The sequence below is a fragment of the Eptesicus fuscus genome, chromosome 13, assembly GCF_027574615.1.
Source record: "Eptesicus fuscus isolate TK198812 chromosome 13, DD_ASM_mEF_20220401, whole genome shotgun sequence".
NCBI lineage: Eukaryota > Metazoa > Chordata > Mammalia > Chiroptera > Vespertilionidae > Eptesicus > Eptesicus fuscus.
The window spans coordinates 56,609,221-56,625,127 of NC_072485.1; the positions used below are offsets into that span (position 1 = coordinate 56,609,221).

At 43.0% G+C, this 15,907-nt stretch overlaps 1 protein-coding gene across 3 annotated transcripts in view; it reads left to right on the forward strand.

Moving 5' to 3' along the window:
- The window catches only part of NELL1 (neural EGFL like 1), a 689,563-nt gene that overhangs the window by 158,081 nt on the left and 515,575 nt on the right, over positions 1-15,907 (forward strand). For all 3 annotated transcript variants that reach the window (XM_008148966.3, XM_008148967.3, XM_054725521.1), the window contains 2 exons: positions 5,606-5,679; positions 11,808-11,907. In XM_008148966.3, coding sequence (XP_008147188.2) covers positions 5,606-5,679; positions 11,808-11,907 — 174 coding nt within the window. The remainder of the gene's footprint in view (positions 1-5,605; positions 5,680-11,807; positions 11,908-15,907) is intronic.

Consider the following 15,907-nt stretch of genomic DNA (forward strand, 5'->3'; position numbering starts at 1 on the left):
ATAGGCGCCGTGCACAAAAGCAAATTGTTTTGTCTGCTGACTTATTAAGTGCTCATGTCCTTGTCATGGCCTCAGGAGCTGCAGCACTTACAAAAGAGGGCGTCTGATTGGAAATAAGAGAGAACTTTGTCTAAGTGTCCATGTCTCGGTTCATTACCTAAAAAAAGCACTTATTCCTCTTTGGAACAGAAGCCCTCTTAAAGAGCAAGGAGATTTTGATAGTGGAGGTATCAGTCTTGATACTAGAATGTTCCTCTGTCTGTTTGGGAGGCATCAGGGAAAACTTGAGAGCCTTCTAGATTCCTTAGCTGTGAGCACGCAGTCCAGGAAGTGGTGTGGAAGTTATGTTTGTTGGGTGTCTGCTCTGTTCAAGGCATTGATCATGCCTAGATGCACATTAGAATCACCTGGTGTCCTGGACTCTGTATTTTTTGGGGAGGCGGATTTGAGGAAGACAGAGAGGAAATGTTCAGCTATGCAGAAGAGCATTAACAAAGGAGTAGAGGTAGCAGAAGGAAAGGGAGATAGTTTATCTGATAACAGGGGGTTCTCATGAGTAGAAATAAAGCTGCAAAGGTGTGTTGGATGATGATCGTATCCACTCCATTTGTTCTGTTGTCCTTACTGAGGTTTCTCTCCCAAACACTGTCCTTACCTCTGGGTGTAGCAGAACTCCCATATGGATCTTACGTTTTGTCAGGCACTTTATGTGTTTAATTCATTTAATTTATTCAACACCCAGAAGCTATAATCCCCATGATTATTTTACAGACAATGAAGAGGAAGCACAGAGAGGAGAAGTAACCTCAAGGTCTCAGCCTTTGTGGAGCCAAAATAAAACCCAGGTAGTCTGGCTCCAGGTCTGATGCTCTTAATCCATTTCCTCTACCCTCTGCTGTCCAGGCAGATGCATGTGCCATCTCATTACAACAGAGTACTGTGTATCATGCACTCTATGTAAGATACAGTGGTAGCACAGAGAAGTGGTAGCACAGGGAGAGATTAACTCCATCAGAAACGCGTGTGTGTGTGCATGTATGCATGTGTGCATGTGTGCTAGGAAAAACTTCATAGGGAGATAATAGCTGGGCAGGGTATTAACAAAGGACTAGGAGTTTGCCATAGGGAATTGCACATGCAAAATGATGGATGTAAGCGTAGCATTGGTTTTGGTACTCACAAGTAAGATTTTAAAGCAGGGTTGTGGCATAATCAAACAAGTGCTTTTACAAACCCTGCTGCATCCGGAGAGCTGGATGGGGGTGGGTGTGGGATTCCGGCGTATTCCAGGTGGAGGTGTTTAGGCTGGCAGGTAGGCGCTGCCTAGGGAGAAGAGAAGAGAGCCATGTGAGTGGAGCTAAAAGACTGGCGGATGGTAGGAACTCCATAAGCATTTTTTTTTTTTTCAAGAGACAAATGAATCAAGGACAGATTGTCTGTAGGGGAGAAGGTGCCAGATTTTGAACAAGAGCTGTTGGGGGACTGACAGTGTGATTAACAGAAATAAGGCAGGTGGAAGAATTAGTTCAGAGAGCAGTGCATTCTGTTTGGTGTGTTTGAGACGCCTGAGGAGCAACCAGTTTGATGTGGGCGTCTAGCTCAGAGGGTTCTAGGTAGCTTCCCCATAAACATCTTCGCCACAACTATGTTTGCCGCAAGCGTTTTTGCTGTGCAGTTGCTGAAAGATAATTTTGCTATAAAAGATAAGAGGATGAAAAATTAAAAAGGGACATTAAAGAGGACATAACGCAACTGGAAAAAACAAAATAAAAAGGACTTCATTGCGTAAAATGAACATACATTGACTTTGAAGTCTTTTGTCCATAGTGTTGTACTTCTGGGTTTGTTTTTGTTTTGCTTGCTGATTTGTTTCCACTATTGGTATTGCAGTCCCCCGCCCCCCCTTTCTTCATTAAGAGAGGTATCATTTTCCAATTAAAGAATCAATGATTAATGCTCTCGAAGACTGTTTCAAATTAGTAGCTGCTTTTTTCCTACCTCCCACAGCTTGTTTGGTTTTGATGGGTGGGAGTGGATGACTTGTGGTCACCAAAGGATTTGCAAAAACCGATATATTATCATTTTCTAGTATAAGATGCATCCTGGCTAAGATTTATATGATATAACAATGGGAGTACTGCTCGGCCAGTGTGGCTCAGTGGTTGAGTGGCCACCTATGAACCAGTAGGTCACAGTTTAATTCCTGGTCAGGGCTTGTGCCTGGGTTGCTCGATCCCCAGTAGGGGGTATGCAGGAGGCAGCTGATCAGTGATTATCTCTCATCATTGATGTTTCTCTCTCTCTCTCTACATCTCCCTTCCTCTCTGAAATCAATAAAAATATATTTTTAAAAAATGGGAATACTGTGAGAACTTTGTCAGTGGAGAAATGAAATGAAATTGACAACTAGCTTAAATACATTAAGTCAGCTGAAGGTAGTTGATTTATTAATGGAGAAATAAAATTGAATTATCAAAAAGTTATTTTCTCTTCTATGGCAAAATTGCCAGTGACCAGTTAGGTGGTGAAAATATTTGTGGTGAAAATGCTTGCGGCAAAGGTGTTGACAGCAAAACCACTGGATGTGACTTGTAGAGGTGGTACCTGGAGCCCACTTTGTGAATGAGCCCACTTTGTGAATGAGAGGCAGGAAGGTCAGTGGGTGTTCAGCCTTTCTGATCGGCTGCCCTCCTTTACACTGTAACACAGAGGGCTGATTCTGGTATTCTAAGCTGCAGAATGCTAAGGGATGGCGAGTACAAAGACCTAAATAAAGATAGAGCAACCCCTGTCCACATCTGACAGGGCTGCTATGCTGTACCTGTCAATCGTTTATTCAGTGTGTGCTTAAATGGCAGAAGTGTCCAATCATTGCACTGGAGAAATCAGGTTCACATTTGAAGGGCCAGATGTCTGTGGGTGCAAAAATCCCCAGTCCGTTTGTTTCTGACATCTTGGAGAAGTGTGCGTTGGTGCCGAGTTTCAATTTCATGGTCGGGCTGTGAAATGTCCTCGTTTGCAGGTCCCCAGTGTGATAGGAGGGGCTGCAGGTATCCATTTACATCTCTGCTCCTACCGACAGCTGCTTGGTTGGAGTCCCAAATGTCCCGGCCAAAGGCACCGGAGCCTGACTCACCTTATGCTTGAATTTCCTCAGACACTGAAAGTAAGCCTTTGGGCTGTAGATCAAAAGGCTGGATAATGAGGACTGATGTTAGGCATATGCAGGGCAGTGGCAGGAAAAGAGGGGTATCCTCAGAGAAGTGGACTGAGTATGAGAAAGTAGGGGACAGTCTTGTGACCTCCAGTGATGATCCCCAAAGCATTCCTAAGGTAATTTCATCAATACTTGATATCGTAATCATAGACACGTCCCCACCAGTGCCAAAGCAAAATGGCCGAGGTGTGTGGAATCATGCTAATTTCATTCCCAGCTCCAAGAGCTCATTGCTGTGGGGGGACATAAAGTTCAGCGGACATTTAATTTTTATAACAGACTGATGGATCTGAGGCTGCATGTGTCCCCATGTGTGTTGTGAGTGTAAACCGTAAGACATTCTTATCTCCAGATTTGGAGTTTGGGGATGAGGGTGTCAGAGGAAGGGAGGATTTGAGCCTGTGTCTTAAGACAGGGTAGCAGTGGGCTCCTACCATTTTAGGGGTGGCCAGGGGCAAAATCAGGAAGATAAGTCTGTTTCTTGGCTTCTCAGCCTGGGCCACGAAGCAGATGGCAGGTTTGACAGCAGGGCATTTAGCAGGACTGTCACTCTGGAGTGAGCTGTCTTGCCAAGTTGGCGGCAGCTGTGCTGGGGAGTGTGGGAGTTCATTAGACAGGAATTCCAGGCTTTGGGAGGTCTGGTCTCCTCATGAAAGTAAATGGGGGAATCCTCATCATCATTAGGACCAGTGAGCCATGACTTGTCCAGAAAACTGAGGCATAAAAGATGATCAGGGATCTATCTATCTATCTATCTATCTATCTATCTACTAGTAAATATCTAGACAGATATCTACCATTTATCTATCATCTACCAACTATCTATCTATCATCTATCTATCTATCTATCTATCTATCTATCTATCTATTTATCTAGATATCTATCATTTATCTATCAATCTACCATCTATCTATCATTTATCTGTCTATCTATCTATCTATCTATCTATCTATCTATCTATCTATCATCTATCTAATGAGGGGAGTAAGGAACCTATCTAGAAAATTATATCAACTCTCTACTTGTTTATTGCCATCGTTGCTGTTTTTGTTCAGAAACCCTTGGTGTCTGCTTTTAATGTTACAGAGATATAGATTACAGCATAGGGAATAGAGTCAATAATATCGGGATGAGTATGTGTGGGGCCAGAGGGTACTTAGAGCAGCAGGGAGACCACTTTGTTGTGCATCTGAAGCTCATAAAGAAGAATACTGAATGTAAACTGTAATTGAAAATTAAAAATAAATGTAAAAAATTGCATTGAATAGCAGTAAGAACTCTTATCTGAGAATCAGGAAATTTGACTGGCTTTTACTACCAACTAGAGGCTCATCAATTTTAACATTATTTATTGTTACTAACAATACGCCCAGAGAGGCATTGAGCTTGGGGCTGGTGATAAAAATATGGAATAGACATAGCCCCTACCTTCCCGGGGGTTGCAATTGGCAGGGGAATATGTAATTACCTGGGCCACTGAGCTAGAACATCATATGCGTCATGTTAGTCTAGGTCCAGAGTACCACAGAAGCACACAGTGAAGGCATTGTACCAGTGTTAAAAACCACGAACAACTTCTTGGGGGCAGCCAGACCTCAGTTGAAACTGATGGGATTTGCATATACTGTTCTCTCCTCCAGGAAGAGACTCAGCCTCATCCACCTTCACTTGCTTAAAAGTGGGTCAGCAGGTTGAGTCGAGGACTGAGTCCTAGTGGGATGTAAGTTGAGTGGTGGGAGCTCCATTTATGCTTCTCTTTTCACTTTTCTACAAGCCCTATCTACTCCACGTCCCTGTTAGCCTGTTAAGCTCACCATTCCAAGGGCAGTCTCTCTAGTGCATTGATAAAGCACTTTACGGCTTGGCTTATATTTCTCAGTTGTCTCTGAGCTTCTCAGAAACAGACAGGCTAAGGACTTGTACTTTTCATGGTCACAAGGGAAAATGGCATCATTCTGCATTGTGGCTGAGGTTCTGATGAATGGAGCATCTGCGAGTTCCCTCTCACCTAGTCATTTGTCTTATAGCTGGAGTGTCTGAATCAAAGCTACTGCTATTGCTCTCCCTGGAGATGATAACCCCTTCTTTGTTTTAACTTCTAGCCACATCAGTTTACTCTCTAGTTCCTTCTGTAACGGCAACATGGAAATAGTTGTGTCTCCTTGGTGTGAAGGGCTTATGACAAACATAATTATGGCTGTGGTCTGACTGGGGGATTCAACAGTTATCCTCACGTTATTCCCATGTCTCACTCTAGACAAAGGTATTTGTAATACTTAGAATCAGAGCACCTATGTTCTGTGGAATCTCTCGGAGTTTGATGGCACCTCTGAGGTTATTTTCTTGCATAGCATGACTGTCTGACCCATTTTTCTGTTTTATTACAGCAAAATGTATCTATGGAGGAAAAGTCCTTGCAGAAGGCCAGCGGATTTTAACCAAGAGCTGTCGGGAATGCCGAGTGAGTTTTAATCGTAGGATCCCTCTCACTGGTGGGGAACTGCAGGTAGACAGGTAGACATGTTGGACTTTGGTCGGGTTCTGAAGTGGAGCATGTGGCCTGAGTGGGTCACTGAGGGGAAGGACTCTCTGTGGTCCACTGGAGTCCCTATCACTGCCATTGTGTGGTTGGCTTGTGGTTGGTCAGCCGTGGGTCAGGTAGCCTTGGGAAAAGCTATTAAGGAAACAATATGATAAGGGGAAGAGAGGTAGAAGCTACTATGAGTCAGGGAGGGTAGCAGGTGGCCCTGGGAATGGGTTTTGAGTTGTTTTGGAATTGGTCTGTGATGCCAGCTAGGGACAGTGTCACCTCTCCTCCCAAGTACCTGGTACAGTGTGAAAAAATGCCTTTGTCTCCTGCCTGCCTCCTCCCATGTGTTTCTTGAAATAAGATATGTAGAACCATAGATCTCACTCAATAATCATTCAGCAAACATGCACTGAACCAGTGATACATACCAGGGTTGTACAATAGTGAACAAAACAAAGTCCCTGTCTTATAGCTCTGTCAGTCTAGTGGAGGGGACAGGCAGTAAGGAAATAAACAAGTAAATACACACTATAATTCTATAAACAATATAAACCAGGTGAAGGAATAGAGAGCTTTGCCATAGGGATGGGAGGGCCTCTCTGAGGAGGTGCTGTTTGAACAATGTGCTTGATAAAATGTGGGAGCTGGCCTTGCACTTACTTGGGTGAGGTGTCTCCTCCGGAGTGGAAGCATGAGAGACAGAGGGAAGGAAGGAAAGGAGGGGAGCCAATGTGAGGCAGTGCATCAGAGCAGCCACAGCCCCACAACAAAGCACAGCTGCTTTTGTGGGGCATCTACAGAGATGCTGACCAGAACCACCGTGTCTCAGAATAGGCCACCTTTGCTCCCAGGTGTACCTGCATTATTTCATTTGCTGGGAAAAAATAGGGAGAATGAGTCATTAGAGATCTGCAGAATTCTCTCAAGAAGCTTGAATCCAATTCTTTATGGGGGATTTGGATGAAGGGAAGGCTCTTTCCAGTTCCCTGTCTCTCATCTGTCAGAATTGATCCCAGGGGTTAACTCCCTTGAACTTCCCTGTTGTATTTCCCATTAGCTCTTTCTTGGCTGCTATTGGGAATGCCAGAGTTTCCATGGGTGCAGACAGTCTGGTGGAAATGCAGGTGCAGTGGTCTCTGCAGCAGGGGGTGCTGTGGGCAGGGGCTCCTGAGGCTGTGGCAGAGGCAGGGAGGTGTGACTGCAGGGCTCTGTGATCTCTCCATCAGCAGGACCAGGCCTGGGAGTGGGGGAGCTGGAGGGTGATCTCCCACCTGGGGATGGCATATTACCACATAGGGACATTGTGCTGATTAAATGAGATAAACCATGTGGAGAACTTGGCAGAGTGCTTGGCACAAAGTCAGTCCTCATTAACTGTGATCTGTTCTTGTCATTCCACATGACCACACATGTCCTCCCTGACTTTAAGACACACGTCATGTTCTCTGTAAATTGTTTCCCTTCTAAGGGAGGGGAAATGATTTGGATTTTAAAACCCCTACTGTTTCTTCTACCTCTGGGAAAGCTGGGATGACCAAAGGCAATTTTGCCCACTCTGCTGATGACTCCAGTGTCTGCCATATATCTGTCACTTACACCTGGCAACCCCTTTTACTTTTTGAACAGAAACAGTTGGTTGACAATTATGACTTGATCCCTGTTATTATCAGAGGGGATCAAGACAGACACCATTGGAGATTTCTAGAAGATATGGACATGGATTCTAATGCCAGATGATTGGAATAGCACTTACCAGTGTTGTTGGCACATTGTAGATGCCCTACAGTCTTTGGTTCACCTTTTACTGTTTTTGTTGTTGTTGTTGTTTTCGTTATAGTTTTACAATTTAGAAAGAAGTTGGGGCAGACATTACTTACTATCTTTGCACAAGTGATGTGTGTCTGTGAATAATTTCATCCTCTTTAAAGAGTAATTAATTTATTGTACCAGGTATTTCTACAGTAACTTATGAAATGTTTACTTTGTGTATAAAGAGAAGGGTTATTGATAACAATTAATATTTCTCAATCACTTAGTATTTCCTAGACACTATTTAAAACATTTTCAACATCTTACCTCATATAAACATAATAATAACACTATGAGGTAGGTCCCATTTGTATCCCCATTTTATAGATGAGGAAAGTGAGGCACAAGAGATCAAAGTCACAGAGAGTCAGCGAACTGGCTGGGATCTGAACCTGTGTCATCTGGCCCTTAGCCACTCCTCTGCCACTCCTCAGAGAGTTAGACTTACTTGGAAATAATTTCATTTCTGAATTTTAAAACAGTAAGTTCAGAATGATTGAATTATCACCTTTTAATCCATCTAAGACCAGATTGGTCAGGCAATGGCTCATTGATTGCCTTGATAAAGGGGTAGCATTTATAAAAGGCCACAGGAGCGCCTGGGGACACATTTAACAGATGTTGTCAGCAGGAAGAGAAGGTGATGGGTATAGGATCAGAGGGCCTCAGGTCTTTCCTTGGCATCCTTTCTGAAGATAGAAGCCCTAATGCCCTATGGCACCTGTTGTATGTAATGAATTAACTTCTCTCGTAGGCATTTAAAAGGGTACTATGCAAGTGCTATCCTTAGGAGAATTGAGCAAATACCGTAGTTTCCGGCGTATAAGACGACTGGGCGTATAAGATTTTCCTGGGTTAAAAAGTCATTTTATACACTGGAAAATATGGTATATTGGACTATATTGATGGGTTAGATATAATGGATTAGATATATTGGACTACCGTATTTTCCGGCGTATAAAATGACTTCTTAACCCAGGAAAATCTTATATGCCCAGTCATCTTATACGCTGGAAAATATGGTAATTACTCAGATATTTTTCTGAGTGTTCTGTGGTTCAAATGCATATATATCCCCAGTTGACAAGAGGCTGCCTGGAGATCCATCCATTTCCATTTTCCTGGAACCATTTTAAAGCTTCAGCAACACCAATTAAACAAACAAACAAACAAACAAACAAAAACAACTCTTGTTTCAAATATTTTCACCAAGTTTTTCTAGAAGTTAACATACTGTTTTTTTTAAATATATTTTTTATTGATTTCAGAGAGGAACGGGGAGAGAGAAAGAGAGATAGAAACATCAATGATGAGAGAGAATCATTGAGCGGCTGTCTCCTGCACGCCCCCCATTGGGGATGAGCCCACAACCTGGGCATGTGCCCTTGACTGGAATCAAACCCGGGACCCTCCAGTCTGTAGGCCGATGCTCTGTCCACTGAGCCAAAGCAGCTAGGGCAATATATTTTTTAAAAATCAAGATGAATAATATCTTCTAGCTGTCTTGCTCAGTTTTGTTCAATTATTGATGCCCTGTAGTATTTCTTTAGGCCAGCAACAAATTGCTTTACTTAAAGATGTGAATTTTATGTTATTAGAACTTCAGGTTGAAGCACAGTGATCAGTAACTTGGAAGTGTTTCTATTTGACCAACGACATGGAGATGGTCACTCTAAATTAGAACTGGAAGAATCATGTTTTCCCACCAGTGCAGAGTTCCAAGAGTCAGAATGTAGCATACCGTAATCAGGAGGATTAAAAAATGTTAATCATGAGCTACTTCTTGCTAGAGGTAGTTTTGAAAATAAAGTTAAAAAAGGTTTGTGCCTAATTGTGTGGCTGGCCTAAATGGATTTGGAGGCACTTATGCAACTGTAATCACAGTTCATATTATTTTCTAATTCAGGCAAAGGGGTTTGTCTCTATTTAAATATTTGGAATGATCTTACTCATCAAATATGTTAAAGGTTGATTACAATTGTTGACTGATTTAATCAGCAAAGCAAGCCCTTTTTATCTTAAAAGAAGCTTTCCTAGTGATTATTTGAGAAAGTCTTCTGTAGTATTTTTAATATTCATTTTTACAAAAGTACATCTGCTAGGCACACTGGCCTAAAGACTGGTGCTAATTCTTGCAGCTACGTGCCACCTGGTGTGGCCTGGATTGAGACAGAATGAAATGTAGCTGAAAAGGTGAACTGAGGGTGAATAGCAGAATCAATTCTCAGTAGGACCTGTTTTAAGAGATCTAGTTGCCTTTGGGCAGATCAATTATGAAGAACAAAGGGGAAGAAAGAAAAGACACCCCAAGGAATGCCAGAGGCTGAACTGTCTGGGCTGAGAATGATAAGAAAGGCCAGGAAGCCATGGTGCAAATTATCCAAATGACGAGTATTTGGAAATTAAACTTATATTTGGCATGCAAAGTTAGTTTATGATTATTAAAAGATAGAGGCCCGGTGCACGAAATTCATGTGGGGGGGAGGGGTGTGTCCCTCAGTCCAGCCTGCACTCTCTCCAATTCAGGACTGCTGGCTCCCAACTGCTCGCCTGCCTGCCTTCCTGATTGCCCCTAACCGCTTCTGTCTGCCAGCCTGATAACCCCCTAACCACTCCCCTGCCAGCCTGATTGCCCCTAACTGCCCTCCCCTGCAGGCCTGGTCACCCTAACTGCCCTCCCCTGCAGGCCTGGTCACCGCTAACTGCCCTCCCTTGCAGGTCTGGTCACCCCTAACTGCCCTCCCCTGCAGGCTTGATTGCCCCCAACTGCCCTCCCTTGCAGGCCTTGTCCCTCCCAACTGCCCTCCCCTGCTGGCCATCTTGTGGCGGCCATCTTATGTCTACATGGGGGTAGCCATCTTGTGTGTTGGAATGATGGTCAATTTGCATATTACTCTTTTATTAGATAGGATGGATGTGCCTGATAAATGAGAGTTACTGCCAAATCAGTGAACTGTGGGGCCACTGAGATGATAAAGTCTCTGGGGATGGAAAACTCAGTGTCTTCCTCATCCCTCTTGGCTCCCAGCTCTATCCTGTTCTCTCATCTATAGTGGCCTTAACTGAGACTCTTTCTCGAGCTTGCTTTTTGGTTGACTTAAATATCCTCTTGAGAATGGAACAGAGTAAAGTATATGATTGTCTAACCACTATGCTGTACACCTGAAACTAATATAAAATAATATTGAATGTGAACTGTAATTAAAAAAATAAAATAAAATACAAGTGAGAATATGCTATACTTATAAAAATGTAAAAAGAAAAAACTGAACATTTTTTTAAAGGACTCTAAAACCCTCTTTTATAATAATTAATGGACTAATTCTTAAAATTCAGAGCAAATCTAAATGCAGATGCTCATAATATCAGCCTTTGTTGAAGTGAGGTCATAAAGATTCACCTGCTGAATATTTAAAATTTTATTGTGATTCTATTTATAGCTAGGGAAAATCTAGTGCTCATGTCAACAACCCTCTTCAGTTCTTTCTTAACTGTACACCTTGCCTTTTCCTCTGTTTCTTCTGCTGGGAAAGTATTTTCTTCCTTTTTTTTTTTATCCCATTATTCATGTTCCCTGGAATGTAGCATCTTCATAATTTCTCCACACCTGGGCAGAATTAATTATTCTCCCATGGCACATTATCAAACCTTAATTAGATCACATTTTTAAGGACTTACTGTACTGTATTATGGTTTCTGGATTAAGATTTTTTTTTTCTTCTTTTTTCTTTTTCTCTTCAAACTGTGAGCTGATCAAGGGCAAGGAAGATGTCTTATTTATCTTTGGGTCCACAGTGCTTGTGATGCGGTAGATAACTGAAATGGCTCCTAGAAGCTCTGAGCTCATTGTACATTCCTTCCCCCCCGTGTGTTCAGTGATATCAGGTTGGTAGTTCAAAATTTGCCACGTCAGGGTATTTGCACCACAGAAATCAGCAAATGCTACAAATGAGGGCTCCCCCACCGCTCCCCTCCTTGCCCAATAGTCGATTGTTACAATTTCTCAGCACACCACCTTCAGTGACCTTCTGTGACAGAGACCAGACTCTCAAAAACCGTTTGTTGAAATTGAGGCTCTTTTGGCATAGAAAGGGACATGTATCTTCCCCTCCTGTAAGCTCATCAATTTAATTTGAGACTTTGTCATGATTGTGGGATTCTTGGGAGTACTGTTGATTATGGTAGCTGGTTATCACTGCGGGCTGTTAAACATAATGAGCAGTTTTGTTTCCCTATTATTTGACTTCCAGGGTGGAGTTTTAGTGAAAATTACAGAAGCATGCCCTCCTTTGAACTGCTCAGAGAAGGACCATATTCTCCCAGAGAGCCAGTGCTGTAGTGTTTGTCGAGGTAAGAGGGCTTGGTGGCGGGCCTGGGTTGGGCTGAGGGTGCGAGTAGCTTTGGGGACATGAGGGTTGAGTGAATTGTGTGATGATAATAGCACAAGTTCTGAAAGTCTGCTCTGCTGCTTAGAAACTTGCATACCCTAATGACCTTTCTCACTCCTAGTCTCCTTAATTGTAAAGTGAGGATAATGGCAGCCTCTCCTTTTTAGGACTATTGTGAGGATTAAATGGGATAAGGCATAAGCATCTAGCATCGTGCCTAGCATGTGATAAGTCTTCAATACACAGTCGTTCCTATGATAATGATAATGATCCTGCAATAATGACCATCATCATCATTATTATCACACCAGAGGCCCGATGCACAAAATTCGTGCAAGAGTAGGCCTTCCTTCCCCCGGCTGCTGGCATTGGCTTCCTCTGGCACCCGGGACGTGGGCTTCCCTCGCAGCCCTGGCTTCATCCGGAAGGATGTCCGGTCTAATTAGCATATTATGCTTTTATTATTATAGATATTTCTCATAAGTGAGATTGGAAGCATTTTTTCAGCCCTTTCCATGGGTCAATTCCCATATCCAACAGAGGATGACTTACAGTAAATCCTAACTCATGGATTTACATATAACATTTATATTTCCTGTAAGGAGAAACAGTTCAGGTAAGTAATACCTAATTGCTGATTAATTCTTAGGGAGAAATTGGTTTGCTTTCTCTTCTTGAAATTACCTTCTTTCCAAAATATACTCTTATATCTCAAACCCCCGCTCAAATATCACTTCCTCTCTGAAACTTCTCACCCAGGCAGAATTACACGAGGAGGTCTAATTAGGAAGAACTTAAATTTAATTGAAACCTTAAAAAACAAACCCAGTTAAACTGGCAGCTATTGTTTCAAAAGCCTACCCACTATAAATCCTGTACCACATCCTCAAATAGTCAGTGAGCTAGATCCCTTTTGGCTTACTTTGAAGCTTCTATAGTTAAGAATTAGCAGTATATCAGGTTAGCTCATTTAACCTCATATTTTACTTAAAAAAAAATCTTTTCTTCAGTACAAGATTGGCATATATTTCCTATAAAAGGCCACAAAGTAAATATTCTCTTTTTTTTTTTGCGGAACTAGAAGGTTTTTTGTTGTTGTTGTTTTTTTTGTGTTTTTTTTGCGTCTACTTACCTCTGCTGTTGTATTGCAAAAGCAGCACAGCCAATAGGTAAATAAATAAAGGAGTGTGGCTATGTTCCAATGCAAATTTATTTACAAAACCAGGTGGCAGCCCGCAATGTGCTGGCCCCTCCACTAGCACCTTCTGACACACAAACATGTTGTATTTGATCGTGGAGTATTTTTAGTTGAGGCTCCGCTTTCTGTCTGTGGTTGGTCATGAGAGAGCAGCACTTTGGAAACATTCCTGGGATACCTTGGGATGTTGATAGGCATGAATGGCTCTTAGAATCAGGGACATGATAACCATGCCCTCAGAGCATCTTCCCTTATTTCTCTGCTTTCAAGATTACTAGCGTATTTGCCACTAGGATGCTTTAGAAAGACCTCACAGTTGAGTGGAATTTTCTGGGGGATGCATTTATTGGGAACTGATAGGGTTGCTAGGGAGGTCTTGCAGTTTAATGCAAAATCCATCAGCTGCTATTTGTTGAAGTGCCAAGTGGGACTCAGTTTATTTAAATATTTTCTGATTTATGGTTTCATTAGAACAGAATCATTGATTATCCCACAGAAATTCAAGAGGTGCTCTGACCCATTCACAATAGACCAGGTGTTCCTGCTTCTGCTAGCACTTCTGTGAGTGCACGTGCTTCTTCACCAATGAAGATGCTGAGAGACATGACATCTCATTAAACACCAGACTCATGCAAGGCTCTCGTAGCTGGCAACCTGGTGGCTTTCACTGAACCTGACTCAGCTTGAGGGAACGTGGGAGGCAGACACAGGGCTTCAGAGATGAGATCATAGCCGGGGCTAATCTGTGACATTGAGGATCTTCTTTTTCTTTCCTTCTCAGCCAGGAAGCTACCAACTCTTCTTTTGGCTGCTGATGGTTTTTTGGAGGGGTGCTTATTAGAGAGAGTTACTTATGTACATTTTGACAGTAATTGGAGCATGTCTTCAGAAAACATATGGTGATGGGGGGGTACCTCTTGTAGGGAGTGGGTTGAATTAAAATATTGAGGTATAGGGGTCCTCTTGGGTTCCTCCTCCCATCTCAGAATTCAGACACTGGAGTGAAGAAAGCATCATTTTTAACTAAGGCTTTTCAGGAGCACTTCCTGTCATTACCTCCTTTCTCCCTATTGACCCATAGCAGAGAGGAGCCCAGAACATCCAGCCCGCCTGTCCACATGCTGGGGCTTGCTTTGCACGTTGGACAATCAGAAAGCGAAAGGCATATTTATCTGGGCAGCGGGGTATTCTTTTTCTCATGAAAACATAAAATTTATACGATGATTAACAAAAAATCAATCCGGATGAGCTCACAGGCCTACTGTCTCAAACGATGCTCTCCGTGAATTTTACTCCACATCTCTTCATTCCAACTTATTTCCCAGGGTATCTTTACAGAAAACATAATAGTCTCTCACAATACTGTGGGAAATGTTTTCTCCCCTTTGACTTCTGGTAGCCTTTTACCCTTTTCTCCCTGTTCATGTTCTCTGAGGCGAGTCTGGCCAGAGGAGGAGGGGTTGGGCAATTACTTTTCTGAGGAGCCTTGGAAAGCCCAGTGTGCCTCAGCCAAGGGAATTATTCAGTGCTTCTCCCCCCTTTTCTCCCCACTCTAAAACAGAATGTAATGAAAAGGTGAGAAACACTCAATTTCTATGTAAAGTAATTTTTGTCCCTCATATGGGGAAGGCTGTACTGCTTGCTTTGTGGATTGAGATTAAGCCCTGACTGGCAGGCAGCAGGGGAGCAGGGGAGGTGGGACTCCGATGGCCTTGAATGCAGGGTTCAGGGATGAGCACGGTGTATGTTTTCTGCTGGCTGGTTCCTGCCACTCTGATATTATTGGTTATGGGAAATGAAATGGCTGTAGCCTCTTTCAATACTTGCCTAGGAGGCCCTTCAATTACTATATTTATCATCTCTCTGTCTTACTGTGAATATCAGATCATTAGTTTGAGGGAAATCACCCCAGGAGAGTATTATTCCTCAGAGTCCAAACCTTTGTTACGCCTGCTGAGGAAACTGAAGTTTTCCAAGGCTTATTTTCCTGAGGTCTCTGATGAGCCACCAGACTTGAGGAGGCTTCGGCTGGGAATTGGAGGAAGCACAGCACTTTTTGCTTCCTGATCCCAATTGGCTGATTATAGAATATCCAGAGAGCTCTCCAACTTTTTTTTTTTTTAAATGACAATTGTTTTAATCACATTTTATAAATTGACTAGAGGCCCAGTGCACTGGGGGCGGGGGAGGGGGGGTGCCCTCAGTGCGGCCTGCACCCTTTTGCAGTACGGGACCTTTTGCAGTACGGGAGCCCTTGCGGGATGTCCTACTGACAGCTTAGGCCCGTCAGCCATGAGCCCAGCTCAGGGCTTCTGGCTGACCGGTGCTCCCCCTGTGGGAGTGCACTGAACACCGGGTGCAGCTCCTGCGTAGAGTGTCTGCCCCCTGGTGGTCAGTGTGCATCATAGCGACTGGTCATTCCACCATTCAGTCAATTTGCATATTAGCCTTTTACCGTATAGGATTCTTTAAATGTAAGAGACAAGGTAGATGGAGATGCGTTCCTATCCTACATTTCTGTTACTTTTATGTCAGTGACTTTGAATGAAATTACGTTTCGTACCAGCTGATAGGCTCCACATATGCACGTGTGAATAATGGTGGAACCCATTTTGCTGAGATAGGACGTGTTTTCCTCAGGTTATAACTCGTGGCTTGATTTTGCAGCTAACTTTTTTTTTTTTATCGAGTCATGCCCATCTTCTTATGTGGTTTCATACTTGACCACCGCAAATTAACTAATCAAGAAGGGAAGACCACAGCT